This window comes from Octopus sinensis, linkage group LG19, assembly GCF_006345805.1.
Source record: "Octopus sinensis linkage group LG19, ASM634580v1, whole genome shotgun sequence".
Classification (NCBI taxonomy): domain Eukaryota; kingdom Metazoa; phylum Mollusca; class Cephalopoda; order Octopoda; family Octopodidae; genus Octopus; species Octopus sinensis.
The window spans coordinates 24,954,626-24,979,411 of NC_043015.1; the positions used below are offsets into that span (position 1 = coordinate 24,954,626).

Consider the following 24,786-nt stretch of genomic DNA (forward strand, 5'->3'; position numbering starts at 1 on the left):
TGACACACTCATAATTGCTGTCAAAATCCTTTCAGCCTGATAAAGATGATGATTCAAAGCACTTTGCAACCATCAAAACTCAACTCAGCCATAACCCTAACAAATTCCTCAATCTAATGTTCCCTTGCAAGCGGGATAGCAAAACTGCAACAAAACAGTACCTGGCAGAGTTTCTTCAGGAAATCTCCATCAACAGTGACTATTATCTCAGTTAAAACATGAATGTGTCCAAAGACGGAGGTGAGGCAACAATTTTAACAGTTCAAGTAAGAAGCTGACAAAGGACAATTGTTGTGTAGAGTCCCACACAACAAACTGCTGTGCAAGCTTCTAAAAGCCCATATTAGGGTTGAGTGATGGAGATCTGTTAAGTCAATCCTTTATGTTACGAAATATATCAACAATAGCAGAGACATTACTGAAATTCATTTTACTGCAAATATTTGTGCCAGGTCAGTAGTTTGACGATATCTATATCCCTCTTTCCAAACAATCCACTGAGGCCCTCTTAAATTTTATTGGCATTGTCTTTCATTACTGACTGAAAGAGAAACATAAATAACCTTGAGGTTTCTTGTTTGATAATAATGGCAAGAATTTTAGTCGAGTCACTCCCCTAGTCTTTAGCATATGGTGATACTAAAAATATGGTGATGCTACAAAGGAAATAAAAAAGAACTCAAGATGTTAGACAGAACAAATGTTTAAAATATTACTTATGATTAAAATTTTGCATCCTTCTATTACTCTCGTTCACATTCCAGTTTATAGCTAACCCTTATATGCAGCTGGCTGACTTTATTTATAACTTTGGTTGATTCCAGCATTTACAGCATATGACATGATGTTCTACTGATTTCCAGCCATGTCATTGTCTATGTTTAATTCTAATCAGTAGTTCTACTAATTTTAACAATACAGTACTTTTTTCATGACAGCATTCTAAAAATAACTCAGACTTCCTTTTCAATGAAACTGCTGTTTAGGGTGGAAAGTAAGTAAATCCTGATTTGCCTGAAAATTATACTTCTAGCAGAATTTCAGTGTAGAATACCATAGATGGTAAATAATATACTGGAGATTTGTTTCCCTACCTGTCCAAAGATGTTTCATATATTCATCAAGCAATGATAGATTACCTTTACATTTTGCAAGTTAAATGTTTTATAATATTTGTATTATGTGGGAAAATGTCCGAGAATCAGACTTAAGACAGTCTTTGTGAGATTAAATTTCACATTGTTTGAATGGGTGGTTAACTAAGACAATTTTACGATCACTGTTTAAATTTCTGTTACCTTCCATTATCTCAAATTACTTCAGAGCTTGGAATAACTTTAATTTTATCGTTAAATACATGATGCTCCCGCACTTTAACATAAATATGTCTGTTTAAAATTTTTGGTCACATATAATTATGGTCCTACTCTAGATAGTTGTACAATTATAAGTACCTGATTTTCTCTTATATTCTTCTTGAGTAACTTATCTGAGCTTTCATTGAATAGTGTTATGTCAGCAATCTTCTTTATCAGATCCTCCATTTCACCAGAATGTTTCGATATGTCAGATTCAATTTTGAATGTATCATCCTGAAATGGAAATAAAGCAAAAGTAAATAGATAGATAAATGATATCAATAATAATAATATATGGATTTCAATGTAACTCTTTACAAAAGTAAATAAATAATAGGAAGAGTGTCATGTGATATGTAATACATGTACATGGATGCTCTGTCTGTTGAATTGAACACTATTTTGACACTATGTGTATAGTCATTGGGTTCTAAATGAAAAAATCTTAAGTATGCAGAATTATGGAAATTCCAAATTTGGACTGGAATATCCCACAATCCTTTCTACATAAAATGACATAATAATGATGATGATAATGATGATGATGATGACGATGATGATGATGGTGGTGGTGGTGGTGGTCGTGGTGGTCGTGGTGGTTATGGTGGTGGTGGTTATGGTGGTGGTGATGATGATGATGAAGATGACGACGACGATGATGATGATGATGATAACACTATTCTTTAGCAGTGACTTCAAAGTTTCAGCCAGCCAAGCCAAGGAGTAAACCTTCAGATTAATGGAAAACTGTTTTTATTATAACTGAACATAAAAACAAACATTAATGTGTGTGTGTGTGTGTGTGTGCATATTTCTCTTGATAATCTCATCCATTTTCATGCTTCTTTGTTTTAGTTGATGGTGGACACAGATGCAGCAGCACCAGCAACAATGCATGCACACACATGCTCAAGCACAAACACATACGCACGTGGAAAACGTTCATGTTCCAGTCAAACAAGACAAGAGAGACAACTCTGTTATTTAAATGAGATAAAATCAAACGAAACAGAAAACAGCAGGAGCAGTATTATATTAGCAATCACTTAACTCTCTCTTGATTCCAGCTGAAGGGGTTCCTGAGTAAACAGCCATTATATTTCTAAATATGTTGAACAATGAATTGCCATGCTTCCAGTGCCTCTGTCAATTTATCATCTCTAAATAATGGCTAACTTTAAACAATATTCGACTTTTAAAAGATTCTTAGATAGTGGTAGGTTATATTTCACCTTTTTAGATCTTATAATAAGTTCTTATGAAACTGCTTCTATGTGTGTGTGTGTGTGCGTGCGAGTGGCCGTTGCTGGTGCTACGACTTTTGCGTCAGTAATGCACTAAAACAAAGAAACTAGTAAATGGGAAGAAATGGAAGAGATAAATGGGAAGGAAAATAGAAAGCACTAAGAATATACATACGCATGAGGCACATATAAGAGCATAGACATTTGTACTTAACATATAAATACAGAGCAAGCAAGCTGAGAGTGTGTGGACACACATACACACACACACACACACACACACACACACACACATATATATATATTTATATAGGTGATGGTGATGGTGGTGGTGGTGGTGGTGATGGTGGTGGTGATGGTGGAATTGCTATCATAAAAGCGTCAGAGTTTCCTTTGAAATGAATGGAATAAAAACAAGAGAATGGCAGGCAATGGGTTTCAATCAATTTAAAAGGACTCTGTTGAAATTTCTCTTCTTTGCTGACTATGAAAATATTTCCTCTATTATCCATGGTGGGCAAATTGGAAATTATGGTACACTGTCTGCTTTTAATATTTGCAGAGCTTCAGGCATCTTCACACATTGTTTATTATATTTCATACATGACATTCACCCGAGTTCAGTGACAGATTGTAATTTAAATTATTCATGTCATCACCATCGCCATCATTGCTATCTATGTTACCACTTTTATCATCATCATCATCATCATTAACATCATCTTTCTCACTGTTACCATTGTGGTGCTGCTTTCATGTAGCTTACTTTAAATTTTAAAGCAATAATATTCGAGTCTTCACCACAGTATATCTCAGAATGATTTTCTTATTTTTTCATATTTTTTATACAGTAATAAAAAATGAAATGATATTGTTGACGTGAGCAATTGTTGTCTCAGAATGCTAATGGTTAAAAGAAATTTACAGAACAAGTCTGGTTGTCTTGACAGTGGAAGAAGAAAAAGAAAACATAATTCCTCAAATGTTAAGAGATTCTTACTATTTTGGCATTGTACCCCACAATGTTTTTTGAAGGTATTTTCCTTTTTCATTTTGAAATACATAATATGACAAATAACCATTATTTCTAGCATTTACAAAATTTGCCACAAATTTTGGGGAAGGACTATTGGTGGTTTACATTCATACCAGTACTTGACAAATCTGATTGAGGAGAGATAAAAGTGGTCCTGGTAAAATTTTAACACACAATATAAGCATAATTATAGCTACTAATTTGACTAGTACAATTTCACTTATTTGATCTTATTGAAGTTTTATCCCTTGATGGTTGGTTTTTGATGATAATCATTCTTAGAGAGAATTTCTGTCTGGTAATTGCAAGGAAAACCTCATTTAATCTGTGGAACTTACTATACTAATTATATGAAATCCTACCATATGTGTTTATTAATCAAAATGCTTACCTGGAGGCAAACCTGCACACCTTAGTCATATTATGTCACTCACCATTCCATCCATCTCTTCCACTCACTATCTCTGGGAAGGATAATGGTGGGGTAGAATCTAAAGGCACCTCCTCTATAGGGTTCTATCAGCAGTAACTGTCATTAGACTTTCCAGTCAGAATCTCAAAGGTGACTAAAGGAGACTGGATATTATCAAACCAACTCATCTTTGGTCTACCTCCCATGTCTCCTGCCAGTTTGCTTGACTTGAAGTATCCAACTTGCAATCCTTTCCCATAACATTCTAATCACTTGTCCATGGTACAAGTGATGTGACCATTCAATGGGAAGAAGTAGCAACTGGACCAAGAAATATTTGGTCCAAATCTTTGGCATTTCATCTGGCTCTACAGGTTCTGAGTTCAAGTTCCACTGAGGTTGACTTTGCCTTTCATTATTTATGGGTCAATTAAATAAGTACCAGTTGAACACTGGGGTCTATGTAATCATTTTACTCCCACCCTAAAATTGCTGGCCTTATGGCAAAACTTGAAACTGTTATCATCATCACCATTATTATTATTATTATCATTCTTCTTCTTCTTATTATTATTATTAAGACAACATGCTAGCAGAATTGTTAGCCCAGTGGTCAAAATGCTTAGCAGCATTTTGTCCATCTTTACGTTATGAATTCAAATTCCACTGAGGTCAACTTTGTCTTTCATCTTTTACAGGGTCAATGAAATGAGTACCAGCTGAGTACTGGGTGTCAATGTAATCAACTGGATGTTCCTCCGTTCTTCCAAAGCATTTCAGGCTTTGTGCTTATAATAGGAAGGACTATCATCATTATTATTACCATTTATTTGTTTTCCTGAATTCTTTTTTTATATCTTTTATTATATCATTATTTTTCTCATTCTTTTTCGATTGTATTGTGCATTTCCTCCTTTTATAAAGCCCACAATGTCTTCAGCCCTAGTGGCCCATAAAAGAAATCATCATCGTCATTGACATCATTGATGACATCCTTTTTTTCTTTTCCCTGTCTTTTAATGGAGACACTATCAATGGCTGATTATTTTAATGTAAACAACAGAATTTCAGAATTCTCCTAAGTTTGCAATGAAAGGATAACAGAAACATCTATCAAACTGTATTACCATAAAGAAGAGCAAAGGGAAGGAGGAGGAGGTGAGGAAGAGGAAAAGGAAGAGAAGGATGGAGAAAGAGATGATAAAAAGAAAAACGAGGCAGACAGCAATCATGAAAACCAAGAAAAATAAAAACAAATAAAGTAAGCAAATATGCCAATAAAATATGATTAAACTCAAATACAAAAATAATACATTACCAAACAAAAAAAGTAAACACAAGAAAAAGAAAAGACAATTCAATCTGCTAATTAGAAAATTAATAAGTGGGTTCAAATTGTTAATAATTCTCAATGTCTCTCAAAGTAGACATTCAGACAGAAAGTTTAATGTGCAATACCACATTGTGCCAACATTGAAGATATTCACAGAAGTTCTTCTAAGTAATGCCACACGTCTTTCACTTCCACCATTACTGCTTCAACTACTACTACTACTGCAACTGCTGCTGCTGCTGCTACTACTACTACTACTACTACTACTACTACTACTACTACTAATAATAATAATAATAATAATAATATAATAATAATGACAATAATAATAATAATAATAACAATAATAATAATACAGTAATAGAAATGATAAAAATAATAATTATAGCTCAATGATTTGTTTTATATACACCGAACACGAAAGATATTTTAAACACAAATCTCAGAAAGTAGAGTGTATTTTATGCTTTACTTATTTTATTTTATTTCATCTTATTTTATTTAAAATTTCATGAGATCACGTTTTGTTGTTAATCATTTTATCTAATATTTTGTTTATTATTACTATTATTTTTACTTTTATTTATTTATCTATTTATTGGTCTTCCAATAAATTTTGGGTGCAATAATTGTAATTCTTTTTCAATTAAAAATGTAAATATAACAAATAAAATATAATGTAATTGTATAAATAATAATAAAAAATTTTGCCATTTTTTGGTTTTCTTTTTTTCTTTTTTTCTTTTTGTTACAATATAATTATCATGTTGGGAAACCAATTTTTAAATAACTTTAATCATGTATAATTTTCTGCTTCACTTGAAGCAGATAATGATTCGTATTGCAAGAGAACAGGTTAAACTTGCTCAGAAGGTCACAGCTGTAGCTTTGCTTTACAAAACATAAATAACTGAAGGACAAAAAAAAAAAGAAAAAATAAATGACCGAACCTTCTGAGTGATGGTATGAATTTTGAACACCCGTGCAGTTCATTTCCATCTACATATTTTCACAAGTGAACTAATAATATAATAATGATAATGAAAATATCAATTGTCATGGTAGACTTGGCCAGCATTTACACTGGATTATGTGCCTTAAGAAGAATTGGTAAGAACATAAGCCTATCAAGATTGACTGCCAAAATAATATGGCAGTCCTGGTTTAGGACGAATATTGCTGCATTTGAGACCCAGGAGACATCGTCTCCAGCTGCCTATATGACATGATCTGTGTCCTTATATCTTTGAACAAGAGAATCTAGCACCTCTACTCTTGTTCGAAAATATAAGGACACAGCTCATGTTGTATAGCCAGCTGGAAACGATGTCTCCTGGGGCTAAATTACAGCAACATTCGTCCTAAACCATGACTGCCATATTATGTTGCAAACAATCTTTACTCCAAAGTACTGTCGCTGATTATCTCTCATTGTGAGATTTAAAAATAGTAATTTCCTGTCAACATAGTTCAAAATAAATGTATCAATTCTCTTCAGAAATTGTTGTGAAAGACCAAAACAATAAAATCTGTTTATTGCTCAACATGAGTATCCCTTGTGATTCCAATATTTCAGCAAAAGAATTTGACAAGCTCAGAAAATATAAAGATTCGTTCATTGAAATCTTTAAAAAAATGTGGCATCTGAAGGCATTTACAATACCAGTGATTGCAGGAACGTCTGAAATGATCAAAGAAGGAACTAAAAATTATTTGAGAATGATCCCATTCATGCCAGAAGTGCAAAAGGATGAACTGAGAAGAGCATTGATGCTGAGACGGTGATAACCTATCATGAAAAGAATTTTTGAAAATTAACTTTAGTTGATTTTGTTAATGAACAATCTGGTGTGATTATTTTAATAGCCTATCAATGTATATGGTTTCTTTAGCCTAGGTGTTGAGAAGACACTTGGCCAGAAATGTAAACAAAATTGAAGGAAAAAGGAAACAAAAAACCCTAATTGTAGTAGTAGCAGCAGTACTAGTAGTTGTAGCAGCAGCAATAGTAGTACAATAGTCACAAGGCCTGAGATTTTGTATTTATTAATTCTAGTGCAACACTATTATTTCATTGACCCCAAAAGAATGACGGGCAAAGTCAACTTTAGCAGAATTCGAACTCGGAACATACAGACAGACAACATGCTGCCAAGTATTTTGCCTGGCATCCTAATGGCTCTGACAGCGTACCACTCTAACAAACAAGAGTGCCTAATAATTGATGTGGCAGAGCCAGGAGATCAACATATCATGAAGAAAGAAAGAGAAAGAGTTGATAATTACGGAGACTTCAGAACTGAGAGTGGTAAGATGTGGCAGCTACGAGAGTCAAACATAAAGGTTGTCCCTATTATCATCGGAGCATTGGGTTCAATACCACCCAATGTGAAAAAAAAACATCTGAAAACCTTAGAGATACTCTACAATCTACATGTATTGTAAAAGTCAGCATTACTTGGAACTGCACGCATATTGCGTAAAGTACTGTCTGTCTGAGGTCCTTGTTGTGACTTGACAAACAGTAGAAATCTCCAGTAGATACAATATCTTCAATACACAACCTCACGATATTGTATACTGTATGACGTCTTTAATAATAATAATAATGATAATAATAATAATAATAATAATAATAATAATAATAATAATAATAATACTAATAATAATAATAATAATAACATACAGAAAATGCTCTGGTGATTTTTAGATATTGTTATTTAGCATAGGAAAAAGGCCTTAGATTATATCAGACCCAGAACATGGTTAATAACCAAAGTTGCAGCAGTAGCAGCAGCAGAGGCAGTGAGGGCAGCGGCAGCAGTAGCAGTAGTACCCTCTGCACAAGAAGAAGATGACCAACCAGGGCAATCAAACATAATTGGTTCCCATTTGGAATTTCCGACTATGAATGTTCAATAGTTTGATCAGCAAATCAGAATCTTTGAATCAGCATCAATGTAGCTTGGTATTCTACAGATACATGTTTCTTTAATGTAATTCTCAGGTAGAATCAATGTGGCTAAGAGACACGTAGCTGTACCATTGAAATTACAAATGCAATCCACCTGAAGGTTTCAGTACATGTTCCTTTTATTAAATGTAATTGGGTTGACCCAAAACCATAGAAAATAACATTTTCCTACGATACCGTATAGTGGAATCAAAATTGGGAGCTCATGACAGCAAAACTATCTTCAGAACCATTTGGTTGTATGGTGCCAACAATCAAACTGTAGTCGTAGACAAAAACTATTTGATTTTTATTGCATAGATAAATTTTGGCCAGTTATTTACAAGTGAAGATCTGTGTTATCAACATGAAGAATAATTTAGTCATTTGTTGTATCAGATTTTGTGGGCAGCATCGAGTAGTTTGATCTATAGTGTCTACCATTCTTTTGGTCATTCCCTTTTATTTTAATAATTAAATCTACTTCTAAATGTCAATGAGTAGAACTTAGCCCTTCCAGCCATGTGTGTGTGTGTGTGTGTGTGTCTGTGTGTCTGTGTGAATGCCAAGTGCTGCTGCATTGAGAATTGATGTTAACAATTTGAATAGGACTTTGATTAAGGATTGAAAGCATCTAATACACATGTAAGCCAGCAATTGTTGTTAGCAACTGTGGACAGGTTCTATAATTTAGAAATTTCATGTCTTTCAAATGGGAATAAAGATTGGCTACAATATGGCAAGTACATGTTACACTTGTAGTGGATAATTGTGCTGTGAGAAAGTTAAACGATATGTCGAGTGAATTAGAGCCAAACTACTTTCACAAATTTCAACTCGTGTTTGATGTATAGAAAACATTATTACCAACATTGGACATGGCATTTTCAAGAGTTTGCCTCAAGCCTTTCCTCTCTCTTCTCTCTATTTTAAGGGGCAAATACAATTAAATTTCTTCAGCAACTCATAAGAAAATAATAAGCGTAAGAAAGTATAATTTTGATTTGCAGTAGCAGTTTCATTTCCCTTGGAACCCTGCTGCATTAGAAATGGTCGTAGCTTCTATGCATTCTGCTTCTCTTATCCACTAAGACTTGCAGCCTTAAATACTAAATGATTTATAGATGTGAATGGAACACACAACAGCTAAGGAAGAAGGCATACATGCTTAAAATACTGACCCCTTCTGTTCACATTGCCAACCTAGCAGTCACTCTTATTGTTCCCTTTGAGCTTTATAATAGAAAGAAGGATAAGTAACTTAGTCTCACTTTTTTTCCTATTTTAAGAGGTGAATACAATTAAACTTCTTTGGCAACTAATAAGAAGAAAAAAGTTTTTTAAATAAATAATAATAATAATAATAATAATAATAATAATAATAATAATAATAATAATAATGATAATAATAATAATAATAATAAAATAATAATAATAATAAAATAATAATAATAATAATAATAATGATAATAATAATAATAATGATAATAATAATAATAATAATAATAATAATATAATAATAATAATAGTAATAATAATAATAATAATAATAATAATAATAATAATAATAATAATAATCTCAAATTTTGGCACAAGGCTGGCAATTTCAGGGCAGGATTTAAGTTGATTACATCAACCCTATACTCAACTGGTACTTATTTTATCGGCCCTGAAAAGATGAAAGACAAAGACAACCTTTGTGGAATTTGAACACGGCACATAAAGATGGAAGAAATGCTGCCAAACATTTTGCCAACCATGCTAATGATTCGGCCAACTTTTGGTGCTTTTTATCAATAAGAAAATATTAACCATGAAACTATGTAATTTAAATGTTATTGAATTAAAATGGTTGTAAATATTTATATTTTGGTTCTCTTATTCAGCAAGAAATACGGCTTTGTGTACTGAGAGATATAAAGTTGACGATGAAGTGCACAACCTGTAAAGAGGAAAGTGTTAAAACTCTGAGCTCTCATTGCCCAATATTCAGCTCTTACTAAAAGACAGTTGTACTCCACTTCATTGGCTGAGAAAAGGAAGAAAGGCTTCTAACTTGAAGAAAATATTTTTTCTTCAATAAGTATACAACAGCCATAACACATGTTAAAATAAAATGAAAGTAGAATAAGAAGGTAGACATATTTTTCCAGAAGTAAATTAAATTTTGACAGGAACAAATTTGGGCACTGGTCCAGCACTTTCCAGCCGCTATGATATATTTAAAACTACAGAAAATACGGACACTGGTGTAGTTTTTGTCTGGGTTTTTTAGTGTCTCCAGAGATTTAAGCAGATGAAATTGGAAATATGGAAATGAATCAGAAATCGATAGAAGGAAAAGCTAAATTAAAGTTATTTAAAATGTTGTCCTTTAATTTTAAAAGAAAGACAAAAAAATTTAGTTACATACAATATTAAAACTATCATATTAATATTATAGTGGTTGTTGTTATTACACCAGTTCTGTAATGCATTAATTTTCACAAATAACATAACTTGAAAAATTACCATATTTTGTTTATCTAAGCTGAACGAATGAAACTCTGATAAGCTGTACAATCTATAAGTCTTGTTGTTGATGAAAATAATTATCTTCCTTTAGAAGCAAAACTTACATTCAATTATCATAATGGAATTTCCCAGTCAAGCGTAAACTTGATTAATTTCTATTAAGAAAAATATCATAAATTACATCAATTGAAAACAAAAAAAAATATAATGATGAAAATATAAATATATAAAAAAAAAGAAGCGAGAGTAAAAAGATATCTTAACAACTTGAGATTATTAGTAACACAACTTAATACCGAAAGAAAATACACAAAAATGGAATTAAAAGAATAAATATTTTCTTTCCAGCTCTTAGATAAGACAAAAAAAAAATAACTAACGAAAGAAACAAACAAGGTAAAAAGAAATACAGAAGGACAGAAAGAAAGAGTGATAGGATCACTTGTATCTTGTGTGAAAGAATAACAAAATTTAGTTTTTGTTCTTATGTTTACAGGTATCAACTGTTAGGTTTATCTTATATATGTATATGTGTATACATATGTATATATGTACACATATGTATGCATGTATATATATATATATGTATATATATATATCATCATCATCATCGGAAAGCGGACGTTAAACGATGATGATGATGATGTATGTGTATATATACATATATGCATGTATATATGGTTGTATATATATATATGTATATGCATGTATGTATGTGTGTGTATATATATATATATATATACACACACGTGTATTTATAAATTTATATATGCATACACATATATTGTTGTATATTGGGTGGGTCATTATATCAATAATAAACACAGGAACTGTTTCTGTCTCACTTCTTTATTATTACGATTATTATCATTATTATTATTATTATTAATAGTCAACTAATTAACTATTTAACCAATGAACAAATTGCTTGTTAATTGTTCGATCAATCAATCATTTACCTAGGTTCGTCAGAGTTTTTTCATCACCATTCAAACCTCATCAATGACATCCTATAGTGTGACATGGTTTGGCTCATTTGGGCCAAATGTATAGGCTTTGGTCATTTGGGGATTGTGATGATGACTTGTTTCTTCTTTGGTGATTCTTGTCTGCAGCAGTTACTCTGATCTTCTCAAACTGTTTGCAGTAATCTGGATGCTGTCTCACCCCACCTCCTTCCATGATACAACTCCTTCTCACCCTGTGGAGTTCTATCCCTGCCTGGGTGGGCTGGTGTTCCAACCCTCTTTTAAATACTTCTGAGATAATACCTCTGTCTCTTGACCTGGCCCAGCTTGTTGTACAATACGGCCTTCAGCATTTTGGATTAGTCCATCTGTGAGACTTGACCTGCTCATCTGAGCTGTGTGAGCAGCAGCATGATTTCAGTGCTTGGAAGGTTGACCTATTGGAGGACTTAGTTGTTAGTGACAGCTACCTTCCATGAGATGCTCACGATGTAGTGAAAACATCTTTGCTGGAGGCATTTCAGCAACTTCACCTACTTCCTCTTCAGCAGAAGACAGCACTGATGACAATTGGCTTTTAAACTTTGATCCTGGTAGTTAGCACACTCTTTTACCATCTGCAAACATCTGAAGGAAGTACTGGCTTTGGCAATGTTGTCTTTTTAACAGGCTTTGCCATTAGAAGTGAGGCTCCCCAGGTAAATGTTTGACTGAGTTAAAGCAGTGTCTTTTGATGCTAATTTGTGGAGGTCAGTATGTGTCATGAAATGGTTTCTAGTACAGTACTTCAGCTTTTCTCGCGCACGCATGCACGCACGCACACACACACACACACACACACACACACACACACACACAACCACATTATTCCATTATTGAACTCTGAAACCAAACAGAACCTCTCTTATCAAGAACTCCAAAATTAACTCAAAGGACCATATACCCAACATCCAATGTAAGTTCTCTCTTAGAATAATTTGTCCTTCTTAGTCCAATATTGGTAGAATTAGTAACCAAATTATGGATAGAATTGTCTCTATGTTCAGAAAGAAAATTTTACTTGACTTGTCATCTTCCACCTCTGAAGTAATGGCTTCTATCAATGATAGATATTAAATTTCTGCAGTTCGATATTGATCGCCACAACTCTTCCAACTCACCTACACTTCTAAGAAAAGCACTCCTCTTTGCTATGAAAATCTCTGATTTACTAAAAAAGGACATAACCATTATATCGGCATCTAGATGAATTATGAAATTTTACAATAAGCTCTGGGCTAGGAAAAAATAAACAAAATAACATCGACATCACCTTGAAATCTAATCACTAAGCACAAGTCATAGATTTTGTGGATATAAACTTATTAAATTGAATTAAGAATGAATTTCAAAATCTGGAAGGGAATCTATGTAGGGGTGATGCTTTGATCATAATCTGAGAATTATAGCAATGCTATGAGAGAATTAAGAGAAGAGTTATAGGACACTTTAAAAATTTAGGTTTGTCTGTTGTGTTTAATGAAGACCATAAAATGGTGAACTTCTTAAATATTACTCTAGAGCTCAGTATATGTCTGCAGCTTTAAATAACAAGTACAATTAATCTCAAGGCTTCCACACAGTATCCATTAATCTGGTTTCACTCACAAGTTGAGGTTATCTTAAAAGATACCACACAGTGAATCAATCTGGAGAAACAAATTTCTTACTCACTTGGTGAAGCAATGTCAACTCTTAAATTAACAATATCAATTACTCAACAGATTGATTTTCCTGATTGAAAGGGATCAGTTAAATTTTGCCAGGTGATGCACTTTGAGACCAAGAAGATAATATTTTCATTTTCATTTAATGTCTGCTTTCCATGCTGGCATGGGCTGGAGGATTTGAGAGGAGCTGCCTAGGCAGAAGAATGCACCAGGCTTCAGTGTCTGTTTTGGCTAAATCCTCTTCCTAGCAGACAAAATATCTTTTGAAAATAGAAATAATATATGTCTAAATATCTCAAAGGGATTTATGTAGTAGCAGCCCAATAAAGTGATAATATGTCGTCAACTTAATGTGACAGTCCCATAAAAGGGAAGAATGCTACTGTTACTGTTACTGTTAGGAAACACAGTTTCCTGCTGGACTTGACACATTTCCTGGGTCCTTACGTTTTCAAAGAGGAGACAAGCACCTCCACCCATCAAAGCCAGAAGCCAGAGATTAGTTTCAGAATCATTGCTCATCACCAGTAGGATTCTTCCCTTTTTATGGGACTGTCACATTAAGTTAACGACATGCTATCAAAATATCTTTTGGTATTCAAATACAAAGTTTTGTGTTCTGCATTCGAGTTGTGCAGGTCATCTTTTGCCATTTGTTCTCAAAGATCTATGAATTAAATACTGGCCACATTTGAGAGAGGGAAACAAATAGGATAAAATATTCTTTTCTACTCTAGGCACATGGCCCGAAATTTTTGGGGAGGGGGCCAGTTTATTAGATTGACACGCAGTATTCATCTGGCACTTAATTTATAGACCCAAAAGGATGAAGGGCAGAGTCAACCTCGGCAGAACTTGAACTCAGAATGTAGAGACAGACGAGATACTGCTAAGAATTTTGCCCAGCATGCTAATGTTTCTGCCAGCTCACCACCTTAAGAGGATAAAATATTTGATGCTGTACTAGACAAAGAAAGAGCAATGCAGCCACATGACCTGCTAAAAATATCAGCCAAATTTCACATGAAAGTGAAGGTTACATTGGCTATTACAAATATTTATTGATCAAAATGACAAGATGCTAATATATTGAATGTCTTTGATTTCATATTTGCTCAAATTGGTCACACATGGAAGCAAGAAAAGAAAAAAGAAAAGGGATATTAAAAATAAGTCATTTTTAGCAGTGGAACTTGAAAGATACGAAGTTGTAATTAACAACATGTAGAATATTGGGTTAAAAGGTCTGCTTGGATGGACCAAATGACAAAGGCTGCCTGTGGGATAGAAACAACAATAAAGGTAAATATTTCTGAAAGTAAATTTGGATGGAATCAGTAAATATATGCAACTTTAGTTAGGTGCACAAGATGTAACAACTGTGAGTAAGAAACTAAATCAATTCTGTTATGAATTAGTTGATTGAATGACTTCCTTGAAAATGTCAGAGAATGGTTGGTTATGGAAGGAGTTTAATCATGTATGCAAGCTCCAAACAAAACTAAAAAAAAACCAGAAAGTCTTCCCTTCCTTGTATATCTTATGTATATCTTCCTCTTATTCAAAGTGTGTGTGAAAAAATAGGAATTTGTGAAAACGTAGTTGCTGTCCTTTCTATTTATATAAAGAAGGAGCTAATTAAATGTGATCACACTTTAACAAAGAACAACAACAATCATCATAAAGCTAACAAAAAGAAAAATGAAGCAAGAGGAAAAGAGAAAGGAACAAACAACAGCCAAAAGAAACTAAATAAAAGGACGGTGAAAATGAAAGGAAAGGGCACTTGTAACTTTAATTTCAATTGTGAATTTCTCATACTTTTTTGGTCACAAAAACAAGAAGCAGAACTATAGCTGCTACTGCTGCTACTACTACTACTACCACCACCACCACCACCACTACTACTACTACTACTATTACTACCACCACCACCACCACCACCACCACCACCACAACTACTACTACTACTACTACTACTACTACTACTACTACTACTTTTATTTTCACGTCACCAGCCAACAAAAATATATCAATGTCAAAACAGAATCCATCAATCAAGTCTTTAAGTAAGAGTTGCTTTAAGATGAAATTGCTTTGTGTAATGGATTTTTTTTTATCTTACAATATTTATATATTAATATATATGTGTATATATGTGTGTATGAGTACTACATCATCATGATATATTTATTACTAAGATATATATATGTATATATATATATATGTATATGTATTATGTATAGATATATGTGTGGTGTGTATGTATATATATTTATATATATATATATATATATGTGTGTGTGTGTCTGTGTGTACAGATATTTTTTAGGGGTCAGCAAAGATAAATAGAGATAAAAAAAAGGTAACAGACAATGAAGGAAAAGCTCTTGATAAAATAATTTATTTTTCCCCCGCACGAATGTAATATTGCTGTGTCATTTATGAGGGAAAATCACTTAAAATGAGCTGCACATTTTGCTGTTTTGATTCTGGATTGAATATAGTTGGAGTAATTACATTTAATGTCTCAACTAAATGAAATAAAATGTCATTTTATTATATGAATAAAAGTACAATGACATAAATACACACACAGCTAAGCTTTGATGTACTATTGACACAAACACATTCAAGCAACAACATAAGAAATGCATACAAATGCACAATTGGGAATTAAACCTAATATAGATTTATTTCTTTACTAAAACAAGGTCAACACGAAGTGCAATCATACACACACACACACACACACACACATAGATGTAGATAAATAGATATATGCATAGATAGGTAGACAAATGATATATGATACTAGACTTACCCGGGGAAAGTATTCATGGTACTTAGCCTACTTTCTGAACTTATTTAATTGGAACTATCCAAACAATAGTATTCAATTTATATAAGTAGAAGTTTTTTTTTTAAACAATTTTTATCCTAAAAACACCTGTTACTTTTGCTTTAAAGTGAAAGAGAGGAGAAAGTGAAAGATGTATGAACGTGTATGTGAAATGGATGTGTGTGTGTGTGTCTGTGAGAAAGAAAAATAGAGAGTGTGTTACTTACACATACAAGAAGTTGGTGGATAAGATGGTGCATCATGATCTTTGGTTGTTGAGTCTCACAGACATGATGACAAGTGACAGAGATTTCTGGCAATTTGCTGTGCTTGAGAAGACACATCAAGCCATGTGGAAACGTGGTCGTGGCCAGTGCTGGTGATACATGAAAGGAAACCATGCCAGTGACATGTAAAAGGAACCTGTACCAGTGGCACATACAACACACCAGTGTCAGTGACATGTAAAAGGCATTCTGTACACTCTGTGGAGTGGTTAGGAAGGGCTTCCAGCCATAGAAAATATGCCAAAGCAGATGACTTGAACCTGTTGCAGCTCTCTGATTTATCAGCTCCTGTCAAACTGTCTAACCCGTGCCAGCATGGAAAACAGATGTTAAATGATGATGATGATGAATTCCTCTCAACACATGGCTATGATGCTGTCCCACTACTTCTGCTCAGAGATGTACATATCGTCAGCCACTAAGAGACATGCTCAACTGGATAAGGTCAAACAACTGGCAAGCAAATCTGTGGTATTGAGCAGAATATTTGCTGAAGCCCATCTTTTATTGCAAGACAAAAACAACGTACAAGATTTCCCCTGTTTCATTATCAATGGTCTGCTAGTGGCCTGCCCCCTTAATTGTCAGCTAACATCTTGATTTAAGTTTTCCTTTACAAAATCCCATGGTATTGCTTCAAATAAATCTTGATTTTTATGACTATACCCACTATGATTTCTGTCGACACACTCAGTCATACCCCTAATAGACCCGGCCTTATATATACAAGAATTTGATAAAACTAGTCTATAAATTAAAAGTGACCCCATATAAAAGTGACAAGCAAAATCTGTAACAAGTCTTTCTTCCTGATACCTTAGTAGCTTCTAAGTGGAAGGAAAAGCAACAATGTTCTTTGTCTATCTCCTTAACTTCTTGGAGATTTTAGGCAAAATTATACTAATGTGTCCATCTGTTTTAATTTAATTAAATTCTATGTCTTTGTGCAGCTGAAGATTGCACTGCATTTAAAATGATGCAATGGTTGCATTGTTCAATTAAATGGAGTTGCATGAAACGATCGTGCTGCATTACCTCTGAATATCCTTGTTGCTTATTTTGATATATATATATATATATATTATATATATATATATATATATATATATTATATATATATATATACATATACATATATATATAGAAAGGTTGGCTTTTCTTTGGACAGATCTTATATATTTGAATTTTAAATGTTTGAAATATTATCAAACTTGATTCCAATAATGATTGCAATGTAAATGAATTCAGAATATTATCTTACACATTTATCTGTTTTTATTTTTTTCCCAATTTAATTATTTAAAATCTTACACTGAAAAATGTCAAGAGATCAGAAACTGAATTACTCTTAATTAGCAAAAATAATTATTTATTAAAATAATAAACAGGCTTAAATATCAACAGTGGAATGATTACTATTTTCTCCATTCAATCTACATGACTACAGAACATCTACCAGTTATTGCTATTTGACCAATACTGCCAAGGTCAACTTTGCCTTTCATCCTTTCAGTTTCAATGAAATAAGCATGATTTATGCCTAGGGTCAATGTAATGGACTATTTTCCTCCCCCTACAAAATTTCAGGCCTTGTGCTTATAGTAGAAAGGATTATTTGTTCTGTTCAATGACAAAAAAGCTAAAAAAAAAACAAAAATAAAAATATACATACATACATATGTATATACATAAATACATACATACATATACATACATACAAACATATATATATACAACAGTCTTCTTTCAGTCTCCATCTACCAAATCCATTCACACAGCATTGGTCAGCCTAGGGCTACAGTAGCCCAAGTTCCCATGCAGTGGGACTGAACCTAGAACTATGAGATTGTGAAGTAAACTTCTTACCACACACGCACACTTTCACCTATGATTGATGAAGTATAAATCACATCTCACCACCAAGTGGTACTTCCCTGTGACCAGGTGTACTCGGCTATTGAGCAATAAGTGTATTAAAATGAGAGGAGCAGTGAGAGGGCAAGACTTAGTCCAGTCAACTATTCATGACCTGATCAATCATAACAATCAAATTATGATAGAACAAATATGTGATCACAAATTTACATTTATCTTGAAATATTTGGAAATTAAACGATTAGGAAAGACATCGTAGCTTATTGGAAATATATATGTCACACTCTACACACCTGTTTATATTGAGTTAATTTGTAGCTGTACATACACAGTTAATTGGTTTAGATTACTTTCTATTACAGAATCCAATTTTCATATTAACACCATCAAATTATTTAATCTAGATGTCGACTGATTTTTAACTAATTGTTGATGAGGTTTCAGCATGTTTGCTGCACATGCAATTCATTAAAACTTAAAAGATACACAATTATACCGTTACCTAAAGAAATCAATATTGATCAATGACTAATATTACCTTCATTTTATTTGGCAACTATGGGGGACAACTCTGGGCATGCTTCAGTATATTCTGATCTCATCAGTTAGGTTTATATTTATCATAGGAATATGATGATGACAATGATGATGATGATAAGGAGGAGGAGGGGGATTAAGACACTGATGATGATGATGATGATCAATATAAATATTTAGATGTTGATATGGCTGTGTGTAACAAGTATGCTTCCACGTTGTTTAATGTCCGCTTTCCATGTTGGTATGAGTTGGACGCGTTGACTGAGGGCTGGCAAGCCAGAAGGCAGCACCAGGCTCCAATCACACTCGAATAGTGCTTTTTATGTGCCACTATTACAGGACCAGTCACCCGGCACTAGCATTAATCATGCTCAAATGGTGCTTTTTACATACCATCGGCACAGGTACCAATAAGGTGGTACTGTCATCAGCCAAGTTCTGCTGTGTGTACCTTGGGCAAGTGTCTTTTACTATAGGCCCTGGTCATCTAGTGCCTTGTGTAGACAGAAACTGAAATAAGACCATTCTGTATGTGTGTACATGTGTGTGTGTGTGTGTGAGTACATATATATTCAGTGTGCAACTAATTTCCCACCATTTTTTTGATTTTGAAATTTATTACGTTTTTAAATTTTGGCATCTATTTTTTTTATCAAGAATTCTGTTTTTGAATCATTTTGGAATCTATTTTGTTTTTTTTTTCTAGTTAATTTTAGTTCACTTTTGTTTATTTTCAGGTCATTAAAATGGAATGTCAAGTTAAGAAAAATGAGCAGTTTTGACACCTGTTTCTTTTTGCTTTTAATCAAGGTTCTATGGCCACAAAAGCTGCTTGCAACAATTGTGCTGTGTATGGAGAGGGTGCCATAGCTGAGAGAACCGTTTGTGATTGGTATACCAAGTTCAAAAATGGCAAGTCTGACCTCAAAGATGCACCTCATTCTGGCCGTCCAGTTGAATTCGAAGAAGAGAGATTAAACCAACTTTTGCAAGAAAATTCTCATCAAATCACAAGGGAACTGGCAGAGAAAATGGAATACTTCCACACTGCTATAGAGAAGCATCTTCACTCGATGGAAAAGGTTCGGAAGTATGGAGCATGGGTTCCGCATGCTTTAAGTGACAACAAAAACCAATGAGACACAATCTCTGCTGGGTTGCTTGCTCGTCACCACTCAACTCATGGACGCAAGCAATGATATCTTTACCGAATCATTACTGGCTACAAAAAATGGTGCCTGTACCTGAACTTTATGCTCAACAGATGGATTGGCTCAACATGGCTATTCAAGAGAAAACACTAATTGGCAGCATGGAGTTCTTCTGCTGCACGACAATGCCTGCCCTCATGTCACCAATATGACCAAAGAAGCCATTCAAATACATGGTTGAGAAGTGCTGCCACACCTGCCACACTCTCCTGATTTGGCATCAATGAATTTCTACCTGTTTTGATATCTTTCAAATGCTATGCGCAGTTTTGTTTAATACTGATGCAGAATTGAGAGGTTGGTTGGATTAATTTTTCGAGTTGAAATTGGGTGATTTCTACCAATGAGGTATTGAAAATTTTGTTGAACATTGGGAAGAAGTTGTAAACAAGGGTGAATAAATAATTGATTAATTAGTTGTTATTTTTTTATTAAACCTTTTAAAATACCTAAATTAAAAAAAAAAACGGTGGGGACTTAGTTGCCAACTTTATATATGTATATATATATATATATATATATGTGTTATGAGAGGTAATGGTGTCAAAAAACCTAAAGGTATCAGGTAATGGTGAATAAGTGCTATGGACAGACTATAGTTAAGCTCCAGGTTTGGTGATTCAATAACACCATTTACAAACTCTATGCTTGGAATGACCAATTTTAAATACTATTGGAGCTTACACACAAGGTACAGGAAACTTATATGTATACCATTCTACTTAAATAATGGAACTGCAGATACAATATCCCTGCATATCTCACATATGTTTTCATTCCTCCCGTTCAGTCTCTATTTCATATCTTCTGTAGAATACCTATTGCTCAACCATTTTCTCACACCATCTCCGATGAAGGGATATATAATATATCCCAGAAACAGCTGTGAGACCTTTGCTTTATAAATATTCTGAAATCTTGCACAGCCTTAGATTTTTATCTTATTCTGTTAATTTTATATATATATATATATAGATAGATAGATAGATAGATAGATAGATAGATAGATAGATAGATAGATAGATAGATAGATAGATAGATAGATAGATAGATAGACAGAAAGATAGATAGATAGATAGATAGATAGATAGATAGATAGATAGATAGATAGATAGATAGATATAAATATATATTTTATTTGTTTCAGACATTTGACTGTGGCCATAATGCAGCACCACATTTACTCAAACAACTTGGCCCCAGAACTTATTCTTTGTAAGCCTAGTACTTATTCTATCAGTCTCTTTTTTGCCGAACCACTAAGTTACTGGGACATAAGCACACCAACATTAGTTGTCAAGTGGTGATGGGGGGAAAATCAGACATACACAAACAAATACATATGCATATATATATAAGTGACGAGCTTCTTTCAGTTTCCATTCACAAGGCTTTGGTTGACCCAAGGCTATAGAAGAAGACACTTGCCCAAGGTGTCACGCAGTGGGACTAAACCAGTAACCATGTAGTTGGGAAGCAAGCTTCTTACCACACCTGTGCCTATATACAAATATATACATATAAATACATATACATATATATATATATAATATATATATATATATATATATATACATATATATATATACATATAATTACATATACATATATATATATATACATATAAATACATATACATATATATATACATATATATATACATATATAATATACATATAATTATATATACATCATCATCATCATCATCATCGTTTAACGTCCGTTTTCCGCGCTAGCACGGGTTGGACGGTTCGACCAGGGTCTGGGGAGCCAGGGGGTGCTCCAGGCTCCAATCTGATCTGGCAGTATTTCTACAGCTGGATGCCCTTCCTAACACCAACCACGCCGCAAGTGTAGTGGGTGCTTTTTACGTGCCACTGGCACAGAAGCCAGTCGAGGCGGTGCTGGCATCGGCCACGTTCGGATGGTGCTTTTTATGTGCCACCGGCACAGAAGCCATTCGAGGCGGGGTTGGCATCGGTCACGTTCGGATGGTGCTTTTTATGTGCCACTGGCACAGAAGCCAGTCGAGGCTGCACTGGCAACAGCCATGTTCAGATGGTGCTTTTTATGTGTCACCGGCACAGGTATCACAACTACTGTTTCCATTGATATTTGGTTCAATGTTCATGTACATGCACTTGACTCAACAGGTCTCCTCAAGCACAGCGAGATGTTCCGGGATCCAAGGTACTTTGAATGGGCAGGGGGTATGCGGAACTGGTGCGGGAAGCATCCCGGGTCTTAGTAGTCACAGCACATCTCCAGAGATCTCGGTCCTTCACCATTGCCTCAGTGAGGCCCAACACTCTGAGGTCATGCTTGACTACCTCATCCCATGTCTTCCTGGCTCTACCTCTCCTCCTGATTCCTTCAACTGTTCGGGAGTGGCACTTCTTCACACATCTCTCCTCATCTATCCGCAGTACATGACCATACCATCGCAAGCGTTGCTCTTGCACACCGCATCTGATGCTTCTTATGCCTAGCATTTCTCTCAGGGTGCTTACACTCTGTCGTGCATTCACACTGACATTACACATCCAGCGGATCATGCTAGCTTCATTTCTTTCAAGTCTACGCATGTCCTCTGTAGTCACGGCCCATGTTTCACTGCCGTGAAGCATGGCAGTTTGCACACATGCATCATACAATCTACCTTTCACTCTGAGTGAGAGACCCTTTGTCGCCAGTAGGGGTAGGAGCTTTCTAAACTTTGCCCAGGCTATTCGTATTCTAGTGGTGACACTCTCTGAGCATCCACCCCCACTACTAACTTGGTCACCCAGGTAAAGGAAACTATAAACTACTTCTAGTTTCTACCCCTGGAGTGTGATGGAATCTGTTTTCTGAGTGTCTGTGGTGTCTATTGTCCCTGTGCATCTGCCGCACATGAAAGCTATCTTATCAGTTACTTTCCCTTTGATGTTGCTGCACCTCTTATGCGTCCATAGCTTACACTGGGTGCATCTTATGGAGTTTCTACCTACACCTTTCCTACAGCTCGAGCAGGGCCACCTGCCCGATGGGGTGTGTGCTGAGTTCACCTTTCTGCATACTATAACTTTGGTCTTCGCTACATTTACTCTAAGGCCCTTTGATTCTAACCCTTGTTTCCACACCCGAAATTTCTTTTTTAGTTCCGGTAGTGATTCTGCTATGAGGGCCAGGTCATCAGCATAGAGGAGCTCCCAGGAGCAACCTGTTTTGAATTCCTCTGTTATTGCCTGGAGGACTATGATGAATAAAAGGGGACTGAGGGCTGAGCCCTGGTGTACACCTACTTCTACCCAGAATTCTTCACTATATTCGTTGCCAATCCTAACCTTGCTGACAGCCTCTCTGTATAGAGCCTATACAGCCCTTATTAGCCATTCGTCAATCAACAGTTTCCGCATCGACCACCAGATAAGGTATCGGGGAACCCTGTCAAAGGCTTTCTCCAAGTCCACAAAAGCTATGTAGAGGGGTTTATCTTTAGCTAGGTACTTCTCCTGCAGTTGTCGGACCAGGAATATAGCATCAGTGGTGTTTCTACCTGGCACAAAACCGAACTGCATCTCATCTAAGCAAATTCTCTCCCTAATGAGATGGGTTATGACCCTCTCTGTGGCCTTCATCACCTGATCGAAGAGTTTAATACCCCTGTAGTTATTTCTATCTAGAGCATCACCCTTACCCTTATAGCAGTTGACTATGGTGCTGCTACGCCAGTCATTGGGTATGACTCCATTATGAACTACCTGGTTAACAATATGGGTGACTAGGCTGTTTTAAGCATCTCAGCAGTGATACCTGATGGGCCGGGGGCTTTACCTGGTTTCATATCCTTAATTGCCTTAACTACAAGGGAGCTGTCTATTTGGATAGCTGGTTCCTCTACTGGGTCAACATTTGGCAGGCTCTCCTCCTCCCATTCATTCTCTACATTCAGCAGTCTTTCATAATGGCTTCTCCAAGACTCTTTCTTTTCACCAACATTAAAGGCAAGTGTCCCATCATCCATGCGGACACATTTCTCTCCTGTAACATCACCATTTTCTCTCACACACTGTCTAGCAATATGAAATACTTCAGTTCTTTGGTCCTCACATCGCTGGACATTGGCAAACTTCTTTTCTGCTATATCTTTGGCTATGTATACCTGCTGCCCAGCCTCCCTTTTGGCTACTTGGTATGGTTCCCTGCTACCCCCATCACTCCAGGCTCTCCAGGCCTGTTTCTTAGAACTAATGGCTTTGTCTACTGCACTATTCCACCACCACGTAACTCTAGGTCTGGAAGGAACTTTGCACCATCCACAGACTTGGTTTGTGGCACTCAGCAAGCTGTCCCGTAGGAATTTCCAGCTACCTTCTATGTCCGACGTCTGTAGCTCCTCCTCCCTCTCATCAAATTTCTTGATGAGGATGTCCCTAAATCTCTGACCATGTGAAGGGTTCTTTAGCTTCCAAATCCTTCTTTTCTGGATTGGTCTGTTTCTTGGAGTCCTTCTGGCCTCAAG

General features: G+C 35.0%; 1 protein-coding gene and 1 long non-coding RNA gene across 2 annotated transcripts in view; both read right to left on the reverse strand.

Moving 5' to 3' along the window:
* LOC115222188 (coiled-coil domain-containing protein 39-like) overlaps positions 1 to 24,786 on the reverse strand; it is a 1,476,917-nt gene that overhangs the window by 873,859 nt on the left and 578,272 nt on the right. The window contains exon 12 of the mRNA XM_029792337.2: positions 1,455 to 1,592. Coding sequence (XP_029648197.1) covers positions 1,455 to 1,592 — 138 coding nt within the window. The remainder of the gene's footprint in view (positions 1 to 1,454; positions 1,593 to 24,786) is intronic.
* LOC118767216 lies at positions 9,969 to 17,631 on the reverse strand. Its single transcript, XR_005003122.1, has 3 exons — positions 17,620 to 17,631; positions 13,126 to 13,130; positions 9,969 to 10,113 (listed from the first exon to the last, which is right to left on the reverse strand). It is a non-coding gene; the product is annotated as an uncharacterized LOC118767216 (long non-coding RNA).